The sequence below is a fragment of the Equus przewalskii genome, chromosome 29 (genome assembly GCF_037783145.1).
Source record: "Equus przewalskii isolate Varuska chromosome 29, EquPr2, whole genome shotgun sequence".
NCBI classification, from domain to species: domain Eukaryota; kingdom Metazoa; phylum Chordata; class Mammalia; order Perissodactyla; family Equidae; genus Equus; species Equus przewalskii.
This window is the reverse complement of record NC_091859.1, coordinates 17,339,888-17,367,569: the sequence shown is the minus strand read 5'-3', so window position 1 is coordinate 17,367,569 and position 27,682 is coordinate 17,339,888. Positions and strand designations below refer to the sequence as shown.

Below are 27,682 nucleotides of genomic sequence, written 5' to 3'. Positions count from 1 at the left end.
AGAACTAAGATACTGGAAACCTATTAAGTTTCTGGAGCCTAAGGGGACAATGGTGAATGGAGTCCTGAATAAACTAGGATAAAACTGAGGCAAAAAATCCTTCTGGCAACTACAAGTGGAATATTGTCATTTTCTGACAACAAGAAAAGGAAATGAGAAAATAAACACATGAACAAAGAAAAAAAATGCTGAGGTCCCAGAAGAGACATAAACTAGAGAGGGTATGAGTAAATGAAACCTTCAACTCTTCAGCTCTTGTTTCTCTTGCATTGAATTTTTCACTTAAACATTGCATTGAATACAAAGAAGCATTACCATTTAGAGTTATGAATTTATGAAGAATAACCATCCATTAAGATTGATTTTTTAAAAACTAAGAAAGCAGAGGGCTGGCCCGGTGGCACAGAGGTTAAGTGTGCACATTCTGCTTCGGCAGCCTGGGGTTCGCTGGTTCAGATCCCAGGTGTGGACATGGCACCTCTTGACACACCGTGCTGTGGTAGGTGTCCCACATATAAAGTAGAGGAAGATGGGCATGGAAGTTAGCTCAGAGCCAGACCTCCTTTTTGCAGAGGAGGACTGGCAGCAGTTAGCTCAGGGCTAATCTTCCTCAAAAAGAAAAAAAACTAAGGAAGGAAGCATTATATTTTTCATAGGTGGGTATATACATCCGAGCAAGTCAATATCAAATGTTATGATTATTTTATGCTATTTTGATGTAAAAAAGTAGCCATTGACTAGTTTTGATATTTGACTGGCAGACATTTATTCATTATATAGATTTACTAATTTTGGCTTTTTTTTTTTTTTTTTTTTTGGTGAGGAAGATTGCCCATGAGTTAACGTCTGTGCCAATCTTCCTCTACTTTGTATATGGGATGCCACCACAGCATGGTTTGATGAGCAGTGTGTAGATCTGCACCTAGGATCCAATCTGGTGAACCCTGGGCTGCCAAAGCCGAGTGTGAGAACTTAACCACTATGCCACCAGGCCGGCCCCAATTTTGACTAAATTAAGTTAATAAAATATTGAGATTTAAAAACAAATTAATTAAAATAATGGTGAATTCACTCAAATTTGGTGGTGTAATATTTCCGTAAGTACTACAGCAGATAACCAAGATCAAAGGACAGCTGTTTGTAAAAGAGAAATCAGAAGGCCAGAGAGACAAAAGAAAGTGCATTTACTTTTTTCTAATGTCAATGATATGTGCCCATAACAATGTTAAAAATTATTCCCTTAGTATAATTAAGAAATGGATAAGAGAAAACAAAAATTGAAAATGTCTATATTAGGGCAACCTACATTAGCACTTGCAACACACAACTCCAAAATCCCAGTGGCTTAACACACAAAAGAATTTATGTCTTGCTGACATGACTTCTCATGCAGGTCAACAGGTTTGCTGGCCTCCAAGTAGTATTCAGGGATTCAAACTTCTTTCATGCTAGAAGTTCACCATCTTCATGTTGGGAGTTCAAGGTCACACTGGTATCTTGTGTTGACAAACGTAGAGAAGAGAAATAATGTGGAGAAAGTCTACTTGCCCTTCACTGATTCAGACCAGATGTGGCACATTACTTCCTCTCCCATTCAATTGGCTAGAACTAGCCACATGATCTAATCTAGATTCAAAGAAAATGGAAAATGTATTTTAGCTGAATGCCCAGGAGGAAAATGAAACAATGTGGTGAATACATGAATTGTCTTAACCATCATGTTTAACGAGGCTAAAGTTTCATTCTGATATAATACTTATTACTCACAAAAGTGAGAGAAAATTATTATAAATGCTGCTTGGATTTTACAATCCAACTACATCAATGTTATGTGATATTCTTCATACCTGCCAATTTCAGGAAAAGATTAAAAGATTAATTGACTGCCAAGTGCTCCCATGGGCCTAGATGGCGTTGGTACAGTCTTCAGCCTTCAGGTTCAGCAACTGACAAACAATCAGTCATGATCAGATCAGACTGTGGGCTGATGAATGATGCCAAGCGAAAATCACATGAGGCTTACAATATGAACAAGAAAGTCCATTAATGAGTTTGTAATGTGAATAGTCATTTCCCAGTGATGCGAATGCTCACTCTCCCTATCCGTACCCCCTTTCACTCAGAATGAAGGTGCCTAAGGAGTTAGATTACTCAGCAGAATTTTATTTGGCTGTGTAGAGAATTAAAGTTAAGGAAGTTGAGCAGTCCTTTGGCAGGGCTGATTAGATCCTAGCCTTACCACTTAGCTGTGTAACCTCAGCAATTTACTTAGTCCTCCCGCCTCCCATCCTCCATTTACAAGTTTATCAAATGTGCACGATGATTATACTTTCTGCATAGGGTTGTTCTGAGAATGACATGAGAATCAATGAAGAGCATAGCAGGTTCTCATAGATGGTGAGTATTCAATCCATCCCTGTTATTTTCATCTAGCCCATGATAAGATCCAGTAAAATCTCTCTTCCCCATGTTAGAGATGATCTGTTTAGTGACTGTGTTGTTTATGCTCAACAATTTTAATATTTCTCTCCTCCAAACAATGCTGGCCACAATAACCTACTATTCTCCCCTGAACTCAATTGTCTAGGCTATCTTCTTCAGTTTACTTTTCTTTCTTTAGCTGTATTATCATCACTAACGAGTCAAGAGTCAAGGAGATGCTCCTGAGGGCTTGGGAGAAGTTGTTTGTCTCATTGTGCATTTTTAAGATCAGTTTTACATCATGAGAACTATCTAATGTAACTTCAGTTTCTTAAGTGGGGACGTCACTATGACTATCCCCAACTCTATGTATATCTACACTAAAATCTGCATTATTTTTCCTATCCTAATAGAAATAATTATATCTTCATTCTTCAATGAAAATAAATGCGTCAACAAGGATCTCAGTATATACATACTTTCTCTGTCTTCGGAGATTTAGTGTACTGTCCTTTTTCTCAACTGCACACATAAGCAAAGAAAAGATTAGTAAAATATTTTCCCATCTCTGCCTAAGTTGGGATGCTTTGTCAAATTGTAGGGAGTATACATAAAGAGGATATGAAGAAAATTAAGGGAAACTTGGGTGTCAGGACTGATTAACTGATGACTTAGCGTTAACATGTACTCAGGCAGTGTCATCACATTCTGTAATCCAGGGAGAACCATTCACATGCAATGCCAAATAAATAGTGCCTCTAGGAGTTATGCAATGGAGTGGCTCTGACTTTGGGTGTATAATTCCATCATTCTCTCAAATATAGACCGCGCTTAACCAATATCTTTGGATCAGCAGTAGATTCAAAACCAGTTTCATCAAATGAAGTCAAAGCACATCTCCTTTAGTTTCCTTTGACAATATGTTTGCATCTACAATGAAGGTCTATTGGCAGACATGGAGATGTCTGAGCCATAACTAATCTCTTTTTATACCTGCTCTCTCATGCATGTTTAGAATGTTAAGATATCTTGTTACTCTGATATCCAAAACAATAGCTTAAAATATCAAAAGTTGCCATTATTTACCTGTACTGATGCAACAGTATTGATCAGGAGGCCTCTTAATTGCTAGGCACACTACTCCATGTGTTCTTTCATCTTCCAACAGGCTGGCCCCAGCTTGTTCATATGACAAAGGAGCAGGGTTCCTAGAGAGCAAATGGAAACAAGCAATGTTCCCGGAGAACTACCCACAAAACTGACACAACATCAATATATTCTGCTGACTAAAACAAATCAGAAGGCCAGTCTAAATTTAAAATTCAAGGGATGAGAAATTAAGCCTCTACTTATTGATTATAGGAGCTGAAAAGTCATTTTGCAAAGGGGCATGGATCTAAGGAAGGGAATAATTGCAACAATTAAAAAAAAATGTACCACAAATGCAACAGTAGATGTGCCAACAAAAAGTACACAATGCTCTGAGAGCCACCAAACACGTTTGTCTAAGTCAGATAGATCATGAGACACTTCTCCAAGGATGTAAGACTTCAACTTGATATGAGGGAAAAAAGAAACCGTTAGTTACAAGGAAACTTTGGGAGGTGTTGGATATGTCTATTACCTTAATTGTGGTGATGGCACCACAGATGTTTGCATATATCCACACTCATCAAATTGTACACATTAAATATGTGCAGTTTTTTGTATATCAATTATACCTTCAGTAGAGTTGTTTAAAAATCAAATGAATTTGGAAAAAAAAATATGGGGAATGGAAGGAGTTCCAAGCAGAATGACTAGTTCATGCAATTGTCCTACAGAAGAAGAGCATAATAAACTAAAGATGGCCAGTGCAGCAAAAGAGCACAATTGGTATGAGATGGAGGAAGAGGACACCAGAAGGGCCAAACCATGAGGAGGACCCTATAAGTAAAAAAGTTTTGCATTTATTCTAAAAATAGTAGTAAACATTTCCATGGCACTTACTATGTGTGGACATTATTCTAAGTGTTTTGTGGGTATTAACATTTTCATCCTAACACAGCTGTACTATTTATAAGAGGATTTTACAAACAGAGAATCTGGGTTCAGGGAGGTAAAGTAACGTGCCCAAGGTCTCACAGCTAGGCTAGATTCCGACTCATCTAGTCTGAATCCTTCCTCCTACCCAATATGTTACAGCACTTCTGCTAGGCCATTGTTCTTGTGGTTATTAAGAACAAAAAAAGCCATTAAAGGATTTTAAGAGGGGTTGACATGATCAATTTCATCCTTTTAAGAGTTTATTCTCACTGCAGAGTGAATGCAGACCAGAGGAGATCCCAACTTCCTGTAAGTAGACTACTGTCGTATTTCAGGCAAGAGAGGATAGTAACTTAGATTATGGTAATGGTGGTAGACAGGGAGAAAAAATAACGGCATTGACAGATGTTTAGAAAATAATAAGGACAAATAAAATGGACAGGGGATCATAACTTAAGTGTAATGCTTGACATAGACATTCAGCCTCGTTGATTAGATAACTGTAAAAACTGGTAAACCTTCCATCATTTACAAATTCTTACATTCGTTTCCTGATCCTCTCACTCATTCATAAAGGTAGGAATCAAATCTGAGTAACTTGAATTCTTTCATAGGATTCTTTCCATCACACATATATTACATCTTCATTGAGTTCCTCACTGGAAACTTAGCTGCAGATTAAGTGCTGAGAATAAAAACTATTAAAATACCAAAAAATAAAACACATTGTTGTATTGATTGAAACACAATGCTTAACAGTAGCAGATGATTCGTGACTGCCCTAAACAAGTATGATGTGCCTGTTTGACAAGAAGTTTGTACTGAAGGGATTCAGTGGCAAATGAGGCAATCAGGAGGAAGCATGACTGTTGTTTCTGAACACACTAATTTTTCATTTTTTTACCCTAAAATTAAGACAAATAAAATAAGTAGACTTAACGGTAGCAACATGGTTACATTGATCATTTAGATGGGTTTTTTGCTAAATAATACATGGATTTCATTAAAATTACTTTTAACCAAATGTTATTGTCACTTACAATGGTGCTGAGTACTTTTACAGAAAGATTCTTCTATGGACAGCTCTGCCGATTATCGGAGAATGAAGGTCTCAGATATTTTGCAGCGTTATTAATAACAATAGAAATATCGCCAGTAAAAGTCTCAGTACACATAATCTGGGACAAGAAATGTAACTGAATTATTTCCTGCTGAGAGGCCTTATTTCTCCAGGGAGCAGAAACTTTGAGACACTTCAGGGTCATTTCAGTCTCCTTTACCCCAAGATTGTATTGAGGTGCTGGGTTGTCTACACGGAGTCAAGGCCGTGCAGGGTGCAGAGGCTGAGGCAGGCCTGAGGACTCCTTTCTTTGCACTATTATCTTTCCAGGCTGACATCTGCTGAGACCTCACTCTATTCAGGTCTCCCTCTGTGGCCTACTCGTTTGTCATCTCTGGTATAGGTACGCCCTTGCAAGGACATGGAAGGTACTAGCAAGCACAGTCTGCCATGATGTAAATTATCTATAGTTCTAGGACCAGGTAATTAAGAGACTAGAAATGGACAACTTACTGCAAACCAATCAACTCAGAAACGTACCCTGCTGGTACTAGGTCTAAGAAGATATTCAAGTACAGTAGTGACTAAGCTCAAGGTCATATGTAGGAGTGACACTTTGTATTGTGTTTTTAAACTTTAGGGAAATATCATGAACAGATTAAAAAGTCAAATCGGTAGGAAGCAAGTCAAAGTAAAATAAGAAGGTAAAAGGAAAAAGAATGGAGGAAAACTTCGAAAGAATTAATATTTATATCAGAGGCTCAGTTATATTTGCATTTGAGTGTTACCAATTGTAGCTTGAGAAAAGAGGCAGGAATGTTTTCTGGCAATTTGTGTTTATGCCCAAATTTAGGTTTCTGCAGCATAAGCACAAAAGGCTGCCACAAGGAGAGCCAGGCGGCCCTGTTTCCCTGGCTGCATGTCTTTGCATGCATTGCCTCCAAACATATCACAGTATGAAATTTGTTAAAAGAGGAAAAAAGACGGAAAGCTAAATCACTTCATTCAACAGTGCGAATAAATATGTCTGCAATGCAAAAGGCTGTCCACGCACAGTACTCTGAGGTTATAGATCTGCAATTTTGCTGAACTGAGAAGGCATTTCTCCCCGTTGATTTTAAAAGTTTTTCAGCATTCACATTTTATTAGCAAGTAAGCATGAACAGAACAGTTTCTGGTAAACACAAAAGCTGTTTTGCCTCATTATACTGGATGACACGTGAGATCTTACAGCTTCACATCAAATCAGTGGAAAAACAATGATCTGTAAAAAGTATGTGCAAACATTTTTCCTGCAAAGCTAAAGATTCAAGGCAACATGTCTGGAATGTGTTTCTCCCTTTAGGCTGCCTCCATTCCATGAAACATCTGTCTTAATTTCCGCTCTTCCTGGAGCCTCCTTTTGGTCTCTCTGCAAATCCATTCCTTTTGAATCTGCCTCATTCTGACCCTACAGATGGAAACCGTATGTCTCTCTCTTTAAGGAAGTGTGCCCAATCTTCTCAAGTGGAGATTTCTAGCCAACTTTTATAATATCTTCACTTTGGCTTCCTAATGCACAAATGCAGTATGATTTGCTTTTGGTTTGATTTTATGCTTTCAGTGCATTAAAGTAAGCATTAACATGCTCATTGATTCTTCCCAGCAAAATCTCTAAAGTAAGCATAGAGCTGTGAATTAGATATATTTTGGACAAGCAAATTTGTTTTTTCTATACTTCAATAAGTACTTGTTGATTGCCTATTATGCTACAGCCTTGAGGTACAAAGACAAGAGACACAACTCAGAGTACACCACCTAGTAGGCTTGGAAAGGTAGAACACTGATGGAAGCAACACAACACAGTGTAGGAAGGGCCCGAACGGAGAGACTACAAAAGCACAGGAGAAACAATTCAGACTGACAAAAGAAAGTGTAGTGTTTCTTTAAAAGGGTAATTTTCATTTGCGAAGCACTGTATTCAAAATGATCAAAAATGACATTAAATAATGTGTATCTTTAAAATGTTATGGTTATCTGAGACATCTATTTAAAATGTCCAGAAAATATCTGGCCCAATTAAGGTGCCTATTTTATACGGGAGAGTAGTAGTTGGCGTGTCATTTTGACATTAAATAAGTTAGAAAGTAATTTGTGCATTATTTTGCTTTTTTAGTGAAAATGTTTCGCTTTATTTAAAGAAGTGGGTGGAAAGGGGCAAAAGCTCCTTTCAGAGTGGTCAGAGGAGAATCTGGGATTTCTGGGGAAGGCCATGAAGAAACTAGGCCCCAAAGGGTGGGTCCTGCTTCTTGCCCAGCCAATTGTCTTGAGCAGATTTCCTGTCCAAACTTACACGGTTGTCAAATAGCTAATAGAAGGAATAGACATCGAGACAAAAGAAGAGATGGGAGAGTGAGGGGTTATTCTAAATGCAAACAGCCCTCTTAGAAGCAACAACCTCATTATTCAAAATATGCAAATAAGGACAAAAGCAAGTGTAATCTAAAACATAATTTCTGAAAACATCTTTGAGAATTTTTTCAAACTTATGAATGCCTCCTATTGTAAAAGCTCTCAAAAAGGTCCATTTTAACATGCCCAAATATTGTTGGTAATACTTGGTATTTAAAATAATATTGAAAATATATGAGAAATGGCATGTTATAATAAAATCATAAAGCTTTTATGTCTCCATAAATTTTATTTTAGTAGAAAGGATACTTTTCAGTAAAATACAATTAGAAGAAGTATGAGTTTTCACAAAGGAACAGAATATTTGAACCTAGAAGACCAAAGATTGAAAGGACTGGAACATACACGTCAATCTCTAACTGGTCATTGTCTTCAACAGGAGTAGAATTAGCACTGCAGGCTGAAGGGGACTTTTGGATTTTATTTTGCACATTTCTGGATTAATCTGAATCTTTCACAAAAATAATGCATTCTTGTAAGGCTATATATTTAGAAAATAATAAATAAGTTTTTTTTAAAACCTATGAAATAAACATACCAGGATGTTTAAAAGAGCAAAAAGACAAAAGAAAAAAGGCATTGGAAACTATTACTAAGATTTGAGAAACCAAATTAATTAAAAACAACAATAGCTGTAATTAGAACCACATGTGCCCTCCCAGGCAAGCAAACCATACCGTGTTGAACTTCAGAACACGAATGACCTCTTGTGGCAAAGATGGGAACATTTTTAAGTTGCGTCACTGCCACACAGGGTGATTGAGAAGGTTGCCTGATGGAATGAATTCTGCTTCTTTTTCAGACTGAAGTAGTGACAGTGATGCCTTCGGGGAACAGAGAGCTCCTGACCCCACCCCCACAGCCAGAGGAGGCCCAGGAGGAGGAGGAGGAGGAGGAGTCCACCCCCAGGCTGATTGATGGCTCTTCCCCACAGGAGCCTGAATTTCCCGGGGTTCTGGGCCCACACACCAATGAAGGTCAGGTCCATCCAAGCTGAATTGTAACTACATCCACTTGTTCCTTCCTTGAAACTGCCAAGCTCCAACTCCATAGGGAGCCCTCACGACCCAAGGAGAAAGTTTTGGAATAGGCTAGGTTTAAAGGAGGAGATACACATGTATTTTGTATTCAAATATAAAACAGTTTTAATAATTAGGTTTTGGTCTGATGGGAGTGATCAAATAACCAAAGATTTGGGATGGAAATATTTGTCTGGCTTCATTACTCAAAACCTTCATGGGAGAATGCATTTGTAGAACAAATGATACTCTGTTAGCAAAATTAGAATCTGTGTCTGAGAGATCAGACCATAGTAATTCAAAGTGATAAGGTGATGATGATGATGACGATGATGACAGTAACAGTAATAATAACATTTTACATTGATTGAGCTATCTGTGGGCCATAATGCTCAGCACTTCATATTACCTCATTTGACTATTACAACCTCCCCAGAAGGTGTTACTATTATTCTTTTCATTGTTACCAAGGAAAACTGGCTCAGAAAGGGTAGGAACTTCCCAGAGATCACATATCTACTAGTTTCACACACTGGATTCGAAGCGAGCCTGTTCTGATTCTTGTCTGTGTACTTATTGGAAAACAGGCTTGTTCTCATTCAGTCCTAGGATGAAGCAGAGAGAGGAAAAGAGAAGAAAGCGTTCCGTATCATTGGACTTCATCTCACATGGCCTGAAGGTGGTCTAAAACCAGAATCGTTTAGTTAATGAGAAGGAATTCCTAGTGCTAAATGAGTTTCTATATTTGTCTATATTTCTTCTTAGAATTTGTCACTGTCCATCTTTAGGAAGCTCAAGCAGACTGACACAGAATAGTTTTACACAAACGGAGAATGGCACAATGAGGTGGTGTATTACAAATGAGTCGGCTTCCCATTGCAAAGGTCCAGTTACTATCGAGCATCTCTGTACTCTAAGTTCTGGACATACAATACTTATCTTAAAATAACTACTGTTCTCAAAGATATTTCTGTCTAGTACAAGGACACAGACGTGTAAACAAACTTAGAGGCAAGAATGTGGTACAGGTAATATGAGAAAAGTCTGTACAGAACATACTGAGGAAAGAAAGAGAGAGGAGAGCATTCAAATCCAGGCTTTGCAACTTGCTGGATAGAGTCTTGAGCGAGGTGGTCAATATTTTTTTGTGCCTTAGTTTCCTCATCTAAAAAACAGGATAATAAATAATAGATCTTACCTAATATAGTTGTTATAAGGATTAAATGAATGAATTTAGTGCCTGGCCCATAGTAAACATTATAAATGTTAGTTATTCTCATTATTCTGTTATTGGTAGAAGAGTTTATCCTTTTTTTTACTCTCAACGAAATTTTCAGAGTACAATACAATATTATTAGCTATAGGCACTATGCTGAACAGCAGATCTCTAGAACTTATTAATTTTTCATAACTGAAACTTTGTACCCATTGAACAACTCTCTATGTCCCCCTCTCCTGGTACAGCCCCTGGTAACCACCAATCTATTCTCTGCTGCTATGAGTTTTCAACTGTTCGCCAATAAGTAATATAAAAAGTCGGCATTTATGAAATGCTGCTGATAGGTCAGCCATAAAAGTGTTTTATGTACATTAACTCTTTGAAAAGTCACAACAATGCTATGTACTAGGTATTGTTATCTCCACTTTATAAATAGGAAAAGTGGAACTCCAAAGTACTATGAAGGTTGTCCAAGATCATGGAGGTGGATGTAGGGGTGCTGGAATGCAAGCAGAGACCACTCAATCTTGCCTTTCACGAGCACATCATATTCTTTCCACATAGTTAACTTTCTATGAAGTTGTAGAACATCTACAGAAAGAACCAGGGAGTTACACACACAATGAGAAGGAAATGTAAGTACCCAGCAGAAAGCCCTCAGGTGGGGAAATTAAATAGCCCTAGAACATTACTTATTTTTAAGTAATTTCAGATCCTTCAAAAGTTGACTGATCTGGCATCAGTACATGTACTCGTGGTCTTTCAGCTGAGCCAGGAACAACAGAAAAGCATAATGTCCAATCTTTTTCAAAGCTTTAGTCAAAATCATGCTTCAACACTGTCAGTTTTGAAACAATATAAAAATATGAATTTAAAAAAAATTTTGTCTCTAAAGGTCCCTGGTTTGCTCAGCAATCAATTCATCCCAACTTAACTGAGACTGTCCTGGTTTTAGCACTGAAAGTCAGACTTGAGCATGGGTAACGAAGATACAAGTTTAACTCACATTTTAGTTTCCAGAGAAACATCACCAGAAATTCTAAACTTTAAAATTAAATTTAAATCTTATACATTTATGAAAGTTAAATAGTTTGGAAATATTTAGAACGTTAAAAATCAAAATATCGTATTATTTTACTATGAATACAAATTTCTAAAAATAATATTCTGAAGCTGTATAAAGTATGCTTGAGTTATGAGGAAAAACTAGAATTAAATTACAACTGGTGTGAATATATATAATTGTCCTAAGCAATTACTGCTAAATTAGTACAGCCATGAATATATGAAAGAATCAAATGCCTTATGTTTAAAAAATAAGTGGCAAACATTAATTTATAATGATTGGATAAATTAGCAAGTATTAAATATTTTACAGCTCCCTTAAAACTTTTTTGCGTAGATTTCCATTCCTAAAATAGTCTTCATTCCTGATGTTGTTATGGTAAATGATTTTCCTGTTTAAAGATAGCAATTAGACCTTAGCAGGTGCATCGCTAGTTCGTGATCACAAACCAGAAATGAATCTTTCATCTAAGCCGACCAACTGTCCCAGTTTGCCCGGCAGTGAGTGGTTCCCAAGATGGAGGACTTTCAGTGCTAAAACCAGGACAGTCTCAGTTAAGTTGGGATGAATTGATTGCTGAGCAAACCAGGGAAATTCTTCTATTACTTTCTTCTCTCCCTCTCTAGGCTGTTTCACTTTCTCCATTCATCTCACATCTCACAACCCTTGCTGCCTTCCTCCCTTTACTCCTCAAGCTCATCAGAGAGCTTAGCCTCCTACTTCACCATGAAAATGCATCTTCCTCTCGGCACCTCTTTGGTCTTTCTATTTTCAGACATATACTTCACCTACATCTCCATCGATGCACCTTATCTCCCTCTCCTCCTATTACAATGGAGGAACTGTCTGTCCTCCCACAAGTGGGATGTGAACCCTCCCCCTGTGCTTTGAGACGCATTTCCTACTGCCCTCTCAGGATCTGTTTTATATTCAACCTCTCCTCCTTCAGCTCCTTTTCCTCAAATCTCTCCCTCTTTAGTCAATTTCCCTCATCATACAAACCACCAATGTCTTCTTATAGTTATCATCATCTCTCCTTCCTCCTTCTTCATAGTCAGACATCTCAATAGCATTGCTTATATTTGCTGTTAACTATTTTCTCACCTCCAACTTGCCCCTTAATTGACTATAATCTGGCTTCCAGCCTCATCACTCCATAGCTCTGACTGAAGTCTCCTATAACCACCTCAATAATTAATCCAAGACACATTTTCAGTCCTGAACTTTCCTGACATTTCAGCAGCCTTAGATGGTTTTCTGTTCCCTTTTCCTCCAAACTCTCTCTCCACTTGGCCTCCATAATACTGCCTCATCTTATTTTCCTCCCTGCCTTCTGGTCATTGCTTCTCTATGTCCCTTAGAAGCTCAATGTCCTCTACATGACCACTAAACAGAAGGTGAAGGAGGGGTAGGGGTGTGTGTGTGTGTCTGTGTCTGCGTGTGTATGATAGAGAGAGATATGTTGGAATATAATCCAGCCTCCTAAATATCTTTTGGGTCTGTTGCCTTTTATATCACCATTTCCCTAGCCAAGCAACCATCACCTTTTATCTAGAAAACAACTCATTCCACTCTGCTCACTGGCCTCCTTCAATCTTCCACCACAACTTTAAGCACAGTGATATCCTTTGTTTGTTTTTTTGAGGAAGATCAACCCTGAACTGACATCGGCTGCCAATCCTCCTCTTTTTGCTGAGGAAGTCTAGCCCTGAGCTCAAATCCATGCCCATCTTCCTCTGCTTTACTTGTAGGATGCCTACCACAGCATGGTTGCCAAGTGGTACCATGTCCACACCCAGGATCCGAACAGACAAACCCTGGGCCGCTGAAGCTGAACGTGCGAACTTAACTGGTGTGCCACTGGGCCGGCCCTCACAGTGATATTTTAACATGCAAATCAATCATGTAATACCCCTAGCTGTTCATCCTTGGGATAAGGAACAAAAACTATAACACAGCCTATAAGGCCCATGAATGTTATGTCCCACAGGTTCCAGTGCTCTCTGTGCTGTAGCTACATGGACCATCTTTCAGTCCCTCCAAAGCGAAGGAACTTGGCACACGCTGCTTCCACTGCCTGCATGCTCTTCCCTCCCACCTGCACAGTCAACTCCTTCTCCTCTTGTAGATCTTAACCCTTTCTCTTCTTGCAGCTCTCAGCTCAAGTGTCACCTCCTCAGAGAACCATGACTCTCAGATTGGATCAAATTCCTCTATTTTATACTTATGTCATATTTCATGACATTTATCACAGTCATCATTTTATTTATTTATGTAATTAACATTCATCTTACATAGCAGATCATAAAATAGACTGTGTCTCTTTGTGCCCACCACTGTTTCATCAGTTAGCACTGTACTATCTACATAAAAAGAGTTCAATAGGGGCCTGCCCGGTGGAGCAGTGGTTAAGTTCACACACTCCGCCTCCGTGGCCTCGGGTTCTCCAGTTCGGATCCCAGGCGTGGACCTAGGCATCGCTGCTCAAGCGATGCTGTGGTAGGCGTCACACATATAAAATAGAGGAAGATGGGCATGGATGTTAGCTCAGGGACAATCTTCCTCAGCAAAAAGTGGAGGATTGGCACTGGATGTTAGGTCAGGGCTAATCTTCCTAAAAAAAACCCAAAAGATTGAATAAATTACATATTGAGTGAATTAATATTAATAATTATTACCTTATCATTTTCTTGAAGCAGATTTTGGTTCAATGGGGTGTTTAAATATTGAACCAAAAACCTAATAAAAATATTATATGTGATGTTTTAAATTTATAAAAACCACAATCTTAAAATTTCCATTTGAAAATAGAATTTCTAATAAGTATAAAAGCAACAACCTTTCCATATTCACTCAGTAACTTAAAATAAAATTTTAAAACATTACAAAGAATATACTAATTATTGGGGTGGTTGTAATTGGTATATATGACTTTACTATTCCACACACAGAAAACTATATGAGAAAATATGAACTATACCAGGATGGTCTGTATGAGACTCTAACCTTGTTTACCAAACATTCCTAATTACATTATTTGTTAGAAATTGCTTTTGTTGCTTGCATGTAATTATTTGCCTCTATCTTTCAGACTTCCCAACCTGCCTTCTGTGTACTTGCATAAGCACCACCGTGTACTGTGATGACCATGAACTTGACGCCATTCCTCCACTGCCCAAGAACACCGCCTATTTCTATTCCCGCTTTAACAAAATTAAAAAGATCAACAAAAACGATTTCGCAAGCCTAAGTATGAATGACAGCACTATTGTCCTTCTCTTCTTTACAGACTTTCCTAAGATTTTTGCCCTGTAAAATGTTGGTACTGAAAATGAAACTTGAATATAAAATATGGCTCATAAATCAATTCTTTTTTCTTATTTAAATATTTGAAGGCTTGTTTTAATTATAACAAAAAATGACAAATAATGAAAGGTCATGATGAAACTATATCATTGTTGATATTTTCAAATAAACTATTTTTAGCTAAACAGAAATCATAAATATTGTATGTTATAAGCTAGAACTCATTATAATGTTATGACATTAAGAGTAAAATGTCATGGTCATATATTTACTAGGATTTGGCTTGTTTGAAGAGACTTCCACTCAAGTACGGTTGCTTTATGATGATGAATGGAAGCCAACATTCTGACTTTATAATGATTGTCAATTTGGAAGAATTTTGGTACTTCTCTTCATAAAGTGTTTTAATCACCTGACAAATTCTTAATGCTTTTATTTTAAGAAAAATGTATCTTTGACTTTTAGATAATACAACAATCTGCCATCACTGAGGAAAACATTTTAACTAGTAAAATTCAGAGAAAGTTTATGTATAATATAGGTCAAAGACTATTTTAAATATAACATGCCCATTTCTCTACTAAAGTTACACTTTCTTGTAAGTGCACAAATATGAATAGTATTAGGAGGAAACAATTAAATTTTATACAGTAGTTAGAAATCATTATTTCATTAGTTGCCCACTGCTAAATTCCTATTTAAATTTGCTTGCATGTGGGAAAATTTATATTCATATTTTTATGTGAGCAAAATATATTCAAGAATATTTAACCACTTCATTTTTTCTTCTAGATGATTTAAGAAGGATTGATCTGACATCAAATTTAATATCTGAGATTGATGAAGATGCATTCAGAAAGCTGCCTCAACTCCGAGAGCTTGTCCTGCGTGACAACAAAATAAGGCAGCTCCCAGAATTGCCAACTACGTTGACATTTATTGATATTAGCAACAACAGACTTGGAAGGAAAGGAATAAAGCAGGAAGCATTTAAAGTGAGTTTTAAGTGTGGTTATGAAAGACTTTCATCTTCCCATTCCATTTGCTGTCAATGACTAGCCTTTTTATTTCTATAAAGGGATTCAATATGATGAGACTTTTAACTCCTAAAATAAACTTCACAACACTGTTTTGGGAAATACTGTGTTCTGGTATGTTCTGAGGATGATCAATCACCAAGAACAGAAAGCAGAGCTCGCATAAGAAGTGGGTGGCTATCTGGAGCACCAATCTATAAATTGCACCTGGAAATGGTATAAGTCAGATAATTTGTATTTGCCAATAACTCCACTCAGGGAGAGCATTTTGTGTAGTTAAAAGGATAAATGCTTGTACAGGGAGTGGGTGGTGCCTAGAGGGTAGAAGTCTTCTAAAATACCTTGTAAAGAAGATGGATTCAGTTAATCTTAGGAACTTTGTTTTCTAAGTGAAGGAAGCAAGTTTGGGGCAGGAGTGACTTGCTTGGAATAACAACATAGAGTCTGGGAACAGTAACCAGCTGGCTTTCTTACCCACTCTTACTCTGAACAAGCTCCTTCTCTAAATATATGTTGAACAAACAAATTTAAAATACTGTTTGAAGGGACATCACATTACTCCATGGAGGCTACAGGGAGTCATGTGGACTTGTAAGGTAACACTGGAAAAGAATGAAAGTCTTCTCTCTCCACCAACCCTCCTGTGACACTGCCCTAGTGGGCAAGGGAATTAGTGCACCTCATTAAGTAAGGGTCAAAGTCTAGTCTCCCCACTCAGCATTTGTTGACATGGGTGTTGGTGAGTAACAGGTTGTGCTGTGGAATTTGGCTAGAATAGGCCTGTTATTGTCTCAATGTGTTCTGTCTTGCTAGGCTGCCCTTTTCCCTCTACTTAGGCTAGAGAGAGCAGGCTTTTGTTGGGGGAGAAATCCTCATTTCTCCACCCCTGTAACATGAAGGAAATTCTTGCTCTGCCTTACAAAATCCCATTGCAGAATGTCTTAAATGGAGTCACTGACTTGTTTAAATTGAGAAAGTTAGAGTGGACAGTTCTTAGAGATTGAGAAGCATGTTCCATTATCACCAAGAGATATCTGCTTGCCATCAGTTCTTCCAAAACTCATTTGAACTGTCTACTAACTTAGGAAACTAACCTGCCTCAACTTTACAAAACAAGACCTGAACAGGCATGAGTTATTTTACAAATAGTTGCATGAACAGGAAATGGAAAATACAACTAATGGCACCACTAATTTCTATTAAGTCCCTACATTTGGAATGTTTACAGGATATGTATGATCTCCATCATCTCTACCTCACTGATAACAACTTGGACCACATCCCTCTGCCACTCCCAGAAAATCTGCGGGCCCTTCACCTCCAGGTAGGCTTCTGCTAGTAAGGTATGCTCAACAGTTCCACAGAAAACAAAAGCCCAGAAAGAATTTGGGATGCGAAAAGCTGTTCATAATAGCATGTTGAGACACTGTGACAATTTTTCTTCTTTTTCCTCACTCTCTCATTCCTTCTCTCTCAATATGAGTACAAGGTATTTGTACATTCATGACCCTATGTATACTGGTTTGTTTCTCATAACCTTAGTGTTTATTTTCATTCTTTGCCAAGCCATAATACATCTTTTTGACACACAAAGCTTCTTATGAAAATTGAAAGCTTCATCTGCTGAAGAAGTGTGTAAGGATTAGAAATAGAAAGGAAAAAGGGAAGGAAAAATCTAATTTGATTTCTAGTTCTCAGGGGGAAAAAATGTCTATTTTAGCTTTTATGTAGTGAATTAAATTCATGTTCTATAACATTCCTATCTACTGAGAGATGATAGATTTCAATCTCTCTGGATTAAGAAAATGCAGTTTTTTCTAAACCAACATATTTGAAAGTTTGCGTTACTTTGAATTCCATTAAGCTACATTTTATCTTTGAAGTAATAAATGAAAACATATTTTCAAAAATGCTATGATCTAATATTTGCTAAATATATTTCATTTAAATAGATTAAAAATATGCTCAATTAAAACAAACATTTTTGGTTATTAAAACAAAGAAAGATAAATTATTTCTTATTTCAGATGTGAGTAACTTTTGGTCTACAGCTGTAATCAACTTTCTGTACTAATTTCATCTGTTCTGTGGAATAAATCTGTAGACAACACATCCATTGTGTGCTCAAAGAAATAATACCATAGTGTAATATTACAGTTTTTTAGCAGAAAAAGTGCAAGCCGTCACAAGAAGTGATTTTGCTACGCTAGAGCAGGTCTCAGATTCCTGTGTTTTTCTCCGTGGATTCTGTAAATATTTACATCTGTGTCTTTTCTTTTATTCCTATTAATATATAACTTTCCATACTTTTTTTAAGTGTCTTTGTGTGTATATCTGTCTATGAGTCTTGGATATTTGTCTTTTTCGAGACGTTTTCTGGCTGTGTTTATTTCCTTAATATATATGTCCTTTCTAGTTCTCACTCTGTTTCTGAATGTTTCTCTCTTGGTCTCCGTTTTTCTGGGGGCAAGTTTCTATGTATATGAGGATTTCTGGCATTGTTTATGACTGGAAGGAGGATTTTCAAGGGAATCCTCGAGGAAATTTTGGAATGTGTTTTCCAATTCTGAGTTAAATCTTGTTACTATTGTCTGTGATGATATTGACTCTGCAAAGTAATGAGTCCTCTGATCTTATATTTAAACAGAATATGTTTGGATATACAATATGAGATATTTTTGAAGTAAATTAGCTTTACATTCTCTAGTCTAAGGTTTAAAAAGGCATTAAGTGTACCTTTTAAAATATTCCTCTTTCACAACCACCTCACCAATATTCAGCATAAAGTTTTTTATTTTACATTGTCTTCAATTTATATATGTCTCTAATGATTTTAATAAAAATTCTCTTTTTTGATTTCTTTGAAAAATGTTTGCTGACATATATTATAGTGATTAAGAATAACAGCCCCTTGGAGCTGGCCCAGTGGCATAGTGGTTAAGTTTGTGTGCTCTGCTTTGGTGGCCCGGGGTTTGCAGATTCGGATCCCAGCCGCAGACCTAGCACCATTCATCAAGCCACACTGTAGCGGCATTCCACATAAAATAGAGGAAGATTGGCAGGGACGTTAGCTCAGTGACAATCTTCCTCAAGCAAAAAGAGGAAGATTGGCAACAGATGTTAGGTCAGGGCCACTCTTCGTCCCCCTCCAAAAAAAGAAAGAAAAGAATAGCAGCCCTGGCAAAAGCAGATTCCCTGAGCTACAATTCTACTCCCAACAATATTTAATGATTGGACAAATATCTGAACCTTCTTGTGTCTCAGTTTTAGTCAGAGGTAATTCACTAAACTATCTGAACTAATAAATGAATTCAGCAATGTGGCACATTATAAAATCAATATAAAATATTAACTGCATTTCTATGCACTAACAATGAACTAAACCACAATGGGATACCACTTCACACCCACTTGGTTGGCTAAAATAAAAGAGACAGACAATTGCAAGTGTTGCTTAGGATGAAGAGAAACTGGAACCATCGTACATTGTTGGAAGAAGGGTAAAATGGTGCAGCTACTTTGGAAAACAGTTTGACAGGTCCTCAGAATGTTAAACATAAAGTTACTGTATGACTCAGTAATTCAACCCCTAGGTATATACCTAAGAGAATTGAAAACACATGTCCAAACAAAGTTGCACACAAATGTTCATAGAAGCATTATTCATGAGAACCAAAGATTGGAAACAATTCAAATTCCTATTAACTGATGAATGGATAAACAAAAATGTGATATAGCTGTAAAGCCGAATATTATTGGGCAATAAAAAAGAAGGTGGGGGGCCAGCCCAGTGCCACAGTGGTTAAGTGGTCACATTTTGCTTTGGCGGCCTGGGGTTTGCTGGTTTGTATTCCGGGTGTGGACATGGCACTACTTGGCAAGCCATGCTGTGGTAGGCATCCCACATATAAAGTAGAGGAAGATGGGCATGGATGTTAGCTCAGGGCCAGACTTCCTCAGCAAAAAGAGGAGGATTGGCAGCAGAAGTTAGCTCAGGGCTAATCTTCTTCTTCAGAAAAGAAGGTGGTACTGATACATGCTAGAACATGTATGAACCTTGAAAATACAATTCTAAGTGGAAGAACCCAGTCACAAAAGATGACACATTGTATGATACCATTTATGTGAAATGTTCAGAAAAGGAAAATCCAGAGAAAAAGAAAATAGTTTAGAAGTTGCCAGGGGCTAGAGGTAGGGGAAAATGGGGAGTTATTACTAATATCTTTGGCTAATATCTATGGGGTTTCTTTTGGGGATGTTTAAAATGTTCTCAAATTAAGTTGTGATGCTTATACAAGTCTGTGAATATATTGAAAATCACTGAACTATACGCTTAAAATGGCTGAATTTTATGGTAAGTGACATACACTCAATAAAACTATCTTTAAACATCTAGTTCTGGACCCAGCTTATCTTTCTGATATTTATTCACTGTCTCCCTCCCTTCACTTTAGCCATCTTGATTTTTTTCTCATTCTTGAACATTCCATGCTAATTACTCAGAATCTGAAGTTGGGTTCTCTCCACCTGGGATATTCTTACCTTGGCTCTTTCCATGGCCATGTCTTCTTGTCATTCCATTCTCAGTTCTATTGCTATCTCTTAAGACAACTTTTCACAATCACCATCCTTTCTTCATAGTTCTCATTGTTTTGGAAATAACTCTTTTCCTTTAAATTTGTTTTTTCACCTCCTTATCTTATGTTCCCATTACTGAAGTATAAGCTCCATATGGGCAAGCATGTGTCTATTTGTTAATTGACTTATCCCCATTACCCAGAAAGTGCTTGATGCATAATAATCACATAACATGCCTTTTCGGATGAGAGAAGGAACAAAAGAATAGAAACGGAGGTGAAGCAAATGGATGACGTTATTAATCAATACTAAGGATACGTTATATCTTGTCTTATAAGATATTTCCATCTTTTTCAGAATAACAACATTCTGGAGATGCATGAAGACACCTTCTGCAATGTTAAAAATTTGACTTATATTCGAAAGGCCCTAGAGGACATTCGATTGGATGGAAACCCTATCAATCTCAGCAAAACTCCTCAAGCCTATCTGTGCCTACCTCGCTTGCCTATTGGGAGTCTTGTCTAATTTCAGATAGTGGTTAGCATTACGATGCTGGCCATAACAAACAATTCTCACTGCTCTCTTCATAAACAAAACTCAGCATGATACTTTCAAATTGTGTTCTCAATGATATATAATTCCATAAAATACAACTAAGACTTTTAAGATATGATGGCAACTTAGTAATCTAAGAAAAACACCAGAAGAAACAGGAATAAACCAAAAGATGTACAGAAAGAGCAAAACCAAATGATAAAAAATATTTCACAAATATTCTTATAAATCATATGTAACTTGCAACTTTTAAGGATTCATATCCTATATAACATCAAGTGAAGCATATAATAAAGAAAAATTAAAAATGAACACTTTAGGTATATTGCTAAGATTTAGATGTTTTTAATTAAACTTTTCTCTTCCTTTTTTCTTTCACTAAAGCATGTTTCTGTTTCTGAATTCATTAAAGAAAATGAAGAAAAGAATAAAAGTATTTGAAAATTTCAATGGCTTTGTGGGAAAATATTCATTATAATCACAGCATGCAAATAACTATAACAAGAATACATATAGCTTCAATTTTTCAATAATAAAATTTTATCATCTTAAAGACCTGTCAATTCATTTTAGACCTTTGCTAAATTGACCAGTTACTTGGTGTATTTCTGCACCTGTGAAAATAATAAAATATAGAAAAGGGAGCATATAGACAATGATAATGATAAGCACACTAGGGAAGAAGTTAAGGAATACCTTCTAAGGGAAGTGGATCTTTCTGAAATGTATAAACATAATATAGGCATATGGTTAAAAACTGAAAGATAATAAAAGAATATACAATGAAAGATGAGTTTCCTTCCAGCTGCAAACTCCAAGTTTTCACTCCCTAGAAATAACTATTCAATGGTTTCTTGCATGTCTCTGTGAATTTTCCATGAGAAAGAAAATCTTTTTTTTTTTTTTCTTTTTTGAGGAAGATTAGCCTTGAGCTAACTGCTACCAATCCTCCTCTTTTTGCTGAGGAAGACTGGCCCTGATCTAACATCCATGCCCATCTTCCTCTACTTTATATGTGGGACGCCTACCACAGCATGGCTTCTGTCACACGGTGTCATGTACGCACCTGGGATCTGAACCGGCGAACGCCAGGCCGCCGAAGCAGAATGTGTGCACTTAACCGCTGCGCCACTGGGCCGGCCCCAAGAAACAAAATCTTGCACATAATTTCCCCTTTTTTACACAAATATAGATGTGCATTGCTACGCGTCTATACATATCACCGTTACGTACGTATCTAAACACGTAAACATAGATTTTTAAGTACAAAAGATAATCAGGATTCTGAATCTTGCTTATTTCACTTAAAAATATTTCTTGGTGAATTTTCTATACCAGCACATACTGATTCTGAAAACCACACATCGGCACATTACATGGAAGTACATTTTATCTTTTGTATTTACACTAAAAATTGCAAAGAAAATCCTTGCATGAACATAAGTATCTTTGCGTTCATGTGAGAATAAGTTTATGGATAAATTCATAGAAGTGCAATTCTGGGTCAAAGGGTATATTCTTTTAAATTTTAATAAATGTTACTAAATTGCCCTTCAAAGATACTACAGCCACGTACACTTTCACCAACAATGTGGGAGAGCACATGATTCTCTACAGCTTCAGCGAGATGATTTAATAGCACACTTGTTCATCATTGCATACTCTATTTCTGAATTAATATATTAAAGTAAAAAAGTGGGACAATTAATTTCCAAGACATCTCCAAAATGTAAAAACATACAATATATATTTTTATTTGCAACTATCTCTTTCAGTTAAGTATATTTCCTCATCTAAATTATCTGAGTTTTTCCTCATTGCTTCATACCATTCATCATATGCCATTATTTGTAGACACTACAGCTAAATCTAGAATTTCTGCGGCGTAACAGTTAAAGGGAATTGTTTTAATGTGTCTCCATTTTAAATGCATAAGCATTTCCTAGCAGGGAAACCAATCATCATTTAGTCATAATTTGTATACCCCGAAGTTTAAAGGCTTAAAATAGAATAACCACCAAGCCATCAAGTGCTACAATCTGATGATATTTAAAAATTGATTGGGGCCCGCCTGGTGGCACAGCAGTTAAGTTTCGCTTCAGTGGTCCAGGGTTCACCAGTTCAGATCCCAGGTGCAGACCTACACACCGTTGGTTAAGCCATGCTGTGGCAGGCATCCCATATATAAAGTAGAGGAAAATGGGCATGGATGTTAGCATAGGGCCAGTCTTCCTCAGCAAAAAGAAGAGGATTGCTGGCAGATGTTAGCTCAGGGCTAATCTTACTTAAAAAAAAAAAAAAAATGATTGCGGGGCTGGCCCTGTGGCCAAGGGTTAAGTTAGCATGCTCTGCTTCGGTGGCCCAGGGTTTCACATGTTCAAATCTTAAGCATGGACATGGAACCACTCATCAAGCCACGTTGAGGTGGCATCCCACATAGCACAACCAGAAGAACCTACAACTAGAATATACAACTGTGTACTGGGGGGCTTTGGGGAGAAGAAGAAGAAGAAAAAAAAAGAAGATTGACAAGAGATGTTAGCTCAGGTGACAATCTTCAAAAGAAATTGATTGAAAGAGTTCTTGTTCTGACTTTTTAGACATACTCTCTCATAAGTACATTACTGTGAATCAGACTAAAAGTAGACTTTAATTCTAGCATTGTATCTCTATATCAGTTTTCTATGACTGCCTAAAAATTAGTGCCAAAAATTAGGAGTTTAAACAACACCAGTTGATTATCTCACAGTTTGTGTAGGTCAGAAGTCCTTCATGACTCAACTGAATTCTCTGCTTAGGATTTCACAAGACCAACGTCAAAGTGCTGCTGTCGGGTTCTTCCTGGAAGATATGGGAAATAATCCACGTCCGAGCTCATTCAGTTTGTTGGAAGACTTTGGTCCTTGTGGTTATAGGACTAAAGTCCCCAATTCCTGACTGTTAGCCAAGGGCCTGTCTCATCTTCCAGAGGATGCACACATTCATCATACAGTCCCTTCCATCTTCAAAGCCAGCAATGGCGTGTTGACTCCTACTTGTACTTCTAATCTTGTTGATTTTCTCTTCTGCTGCTATCAAGAGAAAACCCTGCTTTTAAAGTGTATATTTGGTAGGGTCATGCCCACCTAGATAATCTCCATATTTTAAGTCACTGCTTTGGGACTTTAATTACTTCTGCAAAAGTTTTTAACAGCAGTAACAAGATGAGAGTTTGAATAACCAGAGAGCACAGATCTTGGAGAGTAATCTTTAAAATTCTCCCTACCCCTGTCCCTGAATCCTAGTAGTATTAAGCAAATGGTGACACACCACGGACTATGACCTTCTTTCTCTGCCCTTAAGTCTTCCTAGAAATACATAGAAAAAGTGGTTGCAGCATTGATAATAATAATGAAACATTACGAACACTAATGAAGCCATTTTACTATTATATTTCTAAAATGAAATGGTTATTCTCCATGTCGACAAAGACACAGACTAAGAGTGTCACTGACCTTTCTAGTTCTGTTATGCCAACGAGGCAGCCAAATGGATGATTTGATTTTAATTCATTTGCTATAGGTTAAGAAAAAGAACTGCATCAATCTTTAGCAAAATTCAAAATTTTAGCAAAATTTTCACTGCTAACACATTGCTAAGTTATTTTTAACATACAGATATTTTTTTTAGTCAAAATTATCTTCCAGTGTTACTTTTACTTGCATTTGTGGGAAATATAGGGGGAAGTAACATGGAAGAAAGAAAAACCATCTGCTAGATCTTATCATGTGTACATTTGAATGAGGTTAAATGAATAGCACTGACAGTAGACAAACTGGTAGCTCCCAGAATGTCTACACAGTTATTACAACAACTTTGTATGATGTTTAAACTAATTTATTATTTAACATAAATTAAATTTAAAATAAATTTATTTAAGCACTTCAGAGCACCATTGCTATAAAGTAGAAGACGATAAAAAACGAGAGACGATGAGAGAGCATATGTCAGCCAGTAGTGTCAGAAATCATCTTTAGGCTAGAGTTTAACTTTGAAGCATACTAAATGCTGTTTTAAAGTTAGTCCATAAATATACACACATTGTTATAATAGCAACCAATTCTGGGACACAAACGTCTATAAAGGTCTTCTGCAGGAATTAATTCACAACATTCCAGGAGTTGGGGATAGTAATGACTGTTCCAAGTGAGATCAGAGAGAGCGTTTAAACTACTTGTCCTGGGTTAAGGGCCGACTCCAATGTCTTGTTGGATTCCTCTCTACTGTTCTGCCTCTAATACCACAAATACGCCTTTTTCCTGTTTTGCGATATAAGAAAACGGTGTATAGGCTAGACCGAGAAGCTGTTATGGACTGAATGTTTGTGTCCCCTCAAAATTCATATGTTGAAGCCATAACCCTCAATGTGATGGTATTTGGGGATAGGGACTTTGGGATTTAGATGGGGCTATGAGGGTGGAGCCCTCATGATGGGATTAGAGGCCTTATAAGAAGAAAGAGATCTCACGCTGTGTGTGTGTGTGTGTGTGTGCACTGAAGAAAGGCCATGAAGGACATAACGAGAAGTCAGATCAGCTGAGAGCTTGATCTTGAACTCCCCAGCCTGCAGAACTGTGAGAAATAAAATTTTATTGTTTAAGCCACCATGCTATGGTATTTTGTTATGGCGGCCTGAACAGACTAATATAGATGCCAAGCTCAGTATTACCTTTTTGTATGGTACAGTGACTTCCAAATGGCCAAGAAAGTTTGAGACATGTTTGGAGAAATGTTTCTGGGGTCCAGACTAGTCTTGTAGATACCCAGCCTCCAGAAGATCAGCAGAAAGATGGATTGAGCTGCTCAGGGCCACTAGGGTTAAGGGAGATCCCTAGCAGGCAGAGCTGACTTACTCATTAGGCACAGTAGGCACAGTGCCCGGGGCCCATGATAACTGTAGGGAACTATGCAAATGTTTTCATTTCTTTTCAGTAAACAGCAAACATGATTATAATAATAATAAACATACAATAAAGAATCTAGCCTGAAATATATTAATCTTTACTGCAACAAGACATAAACTAAAATTGTTGGCTTTTTTGTGGAGGAAAGGGCACTATGAAAGTTATAACGCCCTGCCCACATTATCATTATTGATGATCTCAGATTTCCCCGCAAACAGCACAGAATTCTCTCTATCCTCCCAGCCTTCTCAGTACGCTATTACAAAAAAATCATGGAGGGGGTAGCCGGAGCAAAAAAATGAAATAAAATACTGGGAAGAAAATGGCATTATTATGCAAATTTTATGGGGCCAATTGACATTCTCATAGGCATTATGACTGCCTACTCACAAGGCTGCTTTGTACATGTAATTCACCATGAACTCCAGAAGGCCCAAGTGCTTACTATAACCCTGAAAATGCGATGATAACCTTTTATTATTCCTTCTAAACACATCCTATTTAAATGGCCATTTCAAATGATTCACATTCTCACTCTAAAGCTGTAATTCCAAAACTGACCTCTGATTAAACACAGTACTTTATTAACAGCCTGATATTTTTTCTCTATTCATTTGCGACACGTTTATTTTTCTCTAAATACTACAGGTTATTTTCCAAAGGAGAGAATACTGCATTCCATTGCCCCATAATATAGTTACTTTAAACTATTTATAAGCAAACATTTCCATGTTAAAATTCCTAACTGATCGTTACTGAGTACACGTGTTCTTTTTAACACATGAGTACAATATGTTGCACAAATCTTCTGAAAATCCTGAGTTGGTAGAGGATTAATAATACTTTCAAAGGGTGATGTTGAGTAATATCGACACATAGTACTATTACGAGTGTAAAATCCACATCCTCACTTCTTTTGAAATCTGCAGAAACATTGTCTTTGTAGTTTTCTCATTAGAAAGTGAACTCTTCATAATTTGCTTAAATTGTCATTCACAAATGGGAAAATACCACAGTGGTATTCCCTGATGCACCACATGCCTCACCAATTTGCAAACTAACCCCACAACTTCCCAAATTATCAAGAGAAAGCAGAGTAATTTTGAATCCCTTTGTCTAACTTTTGGAAAGACTTCATACCTTGTAGTTAGCCTCTTTGACCACTAGAAGGCGCCTGCCCTCCTGGTTTTCAGTTACTGTACCTGAATATCTTCAGGGTGGAAAAAGACAAGTCTTTGAGAATGCATAAAATTTAATCTATTTATGGTATCTTTTGTATCCCATAACAATGCACTAGTTACAAGGATCAATCTAAAAGTAATTTTTGTACTTCATTTCTCTGACCAAATATATCAGGCATATCAAACCTCTCTCCAAAGAATTTTACCTATCAGTTTAATGAGCTGAGGTTTGCTTTCTAAAAGCCAAGTGAAAAAGGCTGAAATCTAATACATATACCCAATTCCACTGCAGTAGAATAAATAGTAATTAATATTGGCAACCGGGAGTAGTTTAAATGTGGTATGTGTGATAAGATATAAAAAAGAAGGATTTGACTTTTCATAGTTTGTTTTGTATAGAGAGTCCTGCAGACTGAATTTTTGAATGAGTTACTACTGCCATCAAGTGTTAGAATTCATTCTTTTCAAGTCACACAAGTGCACAAAAACCAACGCCAAGATTGCAGTGCATCTTCAGCTTCACAGCATAATGCGCTGCATGACATATAGCATAGCATAACCTATGCTGTCATATGACACTTAGCAGAACTTCGAAATGCAACCACTCCATTAAAATCTCCTAAATAATGTTGCAACTAGTTAATATGAAGAACATATTTTACTAAATTTACTTGGTATACGTGGCAAACAGACTCTAGGGTGACCTTGGGTGATTTCCCCCCTCTTGGTGTTCACGCCTCTGTGTACTCTGCTCTCCTCTAGTGCTGGTAGGACCTGGGCCTTGCTTCTAACCAACAGATTATGGCAAAGGTGATGGA

The 27,682-nt window shown here is 37.2% G+C and overlaps 1 protein-coding gene across 2 annotated transcripts in view; it reads left to right on the top strand.

Moving 5' to 3' along the window:
* EPYC (epiphycan) overlaps positions 1–21,063 on the top strand; it is a 52,868-nt gene extending 31,805 nt beyond the window's left edge. For both annotated transcript variants that reach the window (XM_070600681.1, XM_070600683.1), the window contains 5 exons: positions 8,760–8,934; positions 14,353–14,511; positions 15,360–15,562; positions 16,833–16,928; positions 20,540–21,063. In XM_070600681.1, coding sequence (XP_070456782.1) covers positions 8,760–8,934; positions 14,353–14,511; positions 15,360–15,562; positions 16,833–16,928; positions 20,540–20,710 — 804 coding nt within the window. In that variant the 3' untranslated portion in view covers positions 20,711–21,063. The remainder of the gene's footprint in view (positions 1–8,759; positions 8,935–14,352; positions 14,512–15,359; positions 15,563–16,832; positions 16,929–20,539) is intronic.
* Positions 21,064–27,682: the final 6,619 nt, after the last annotated feature.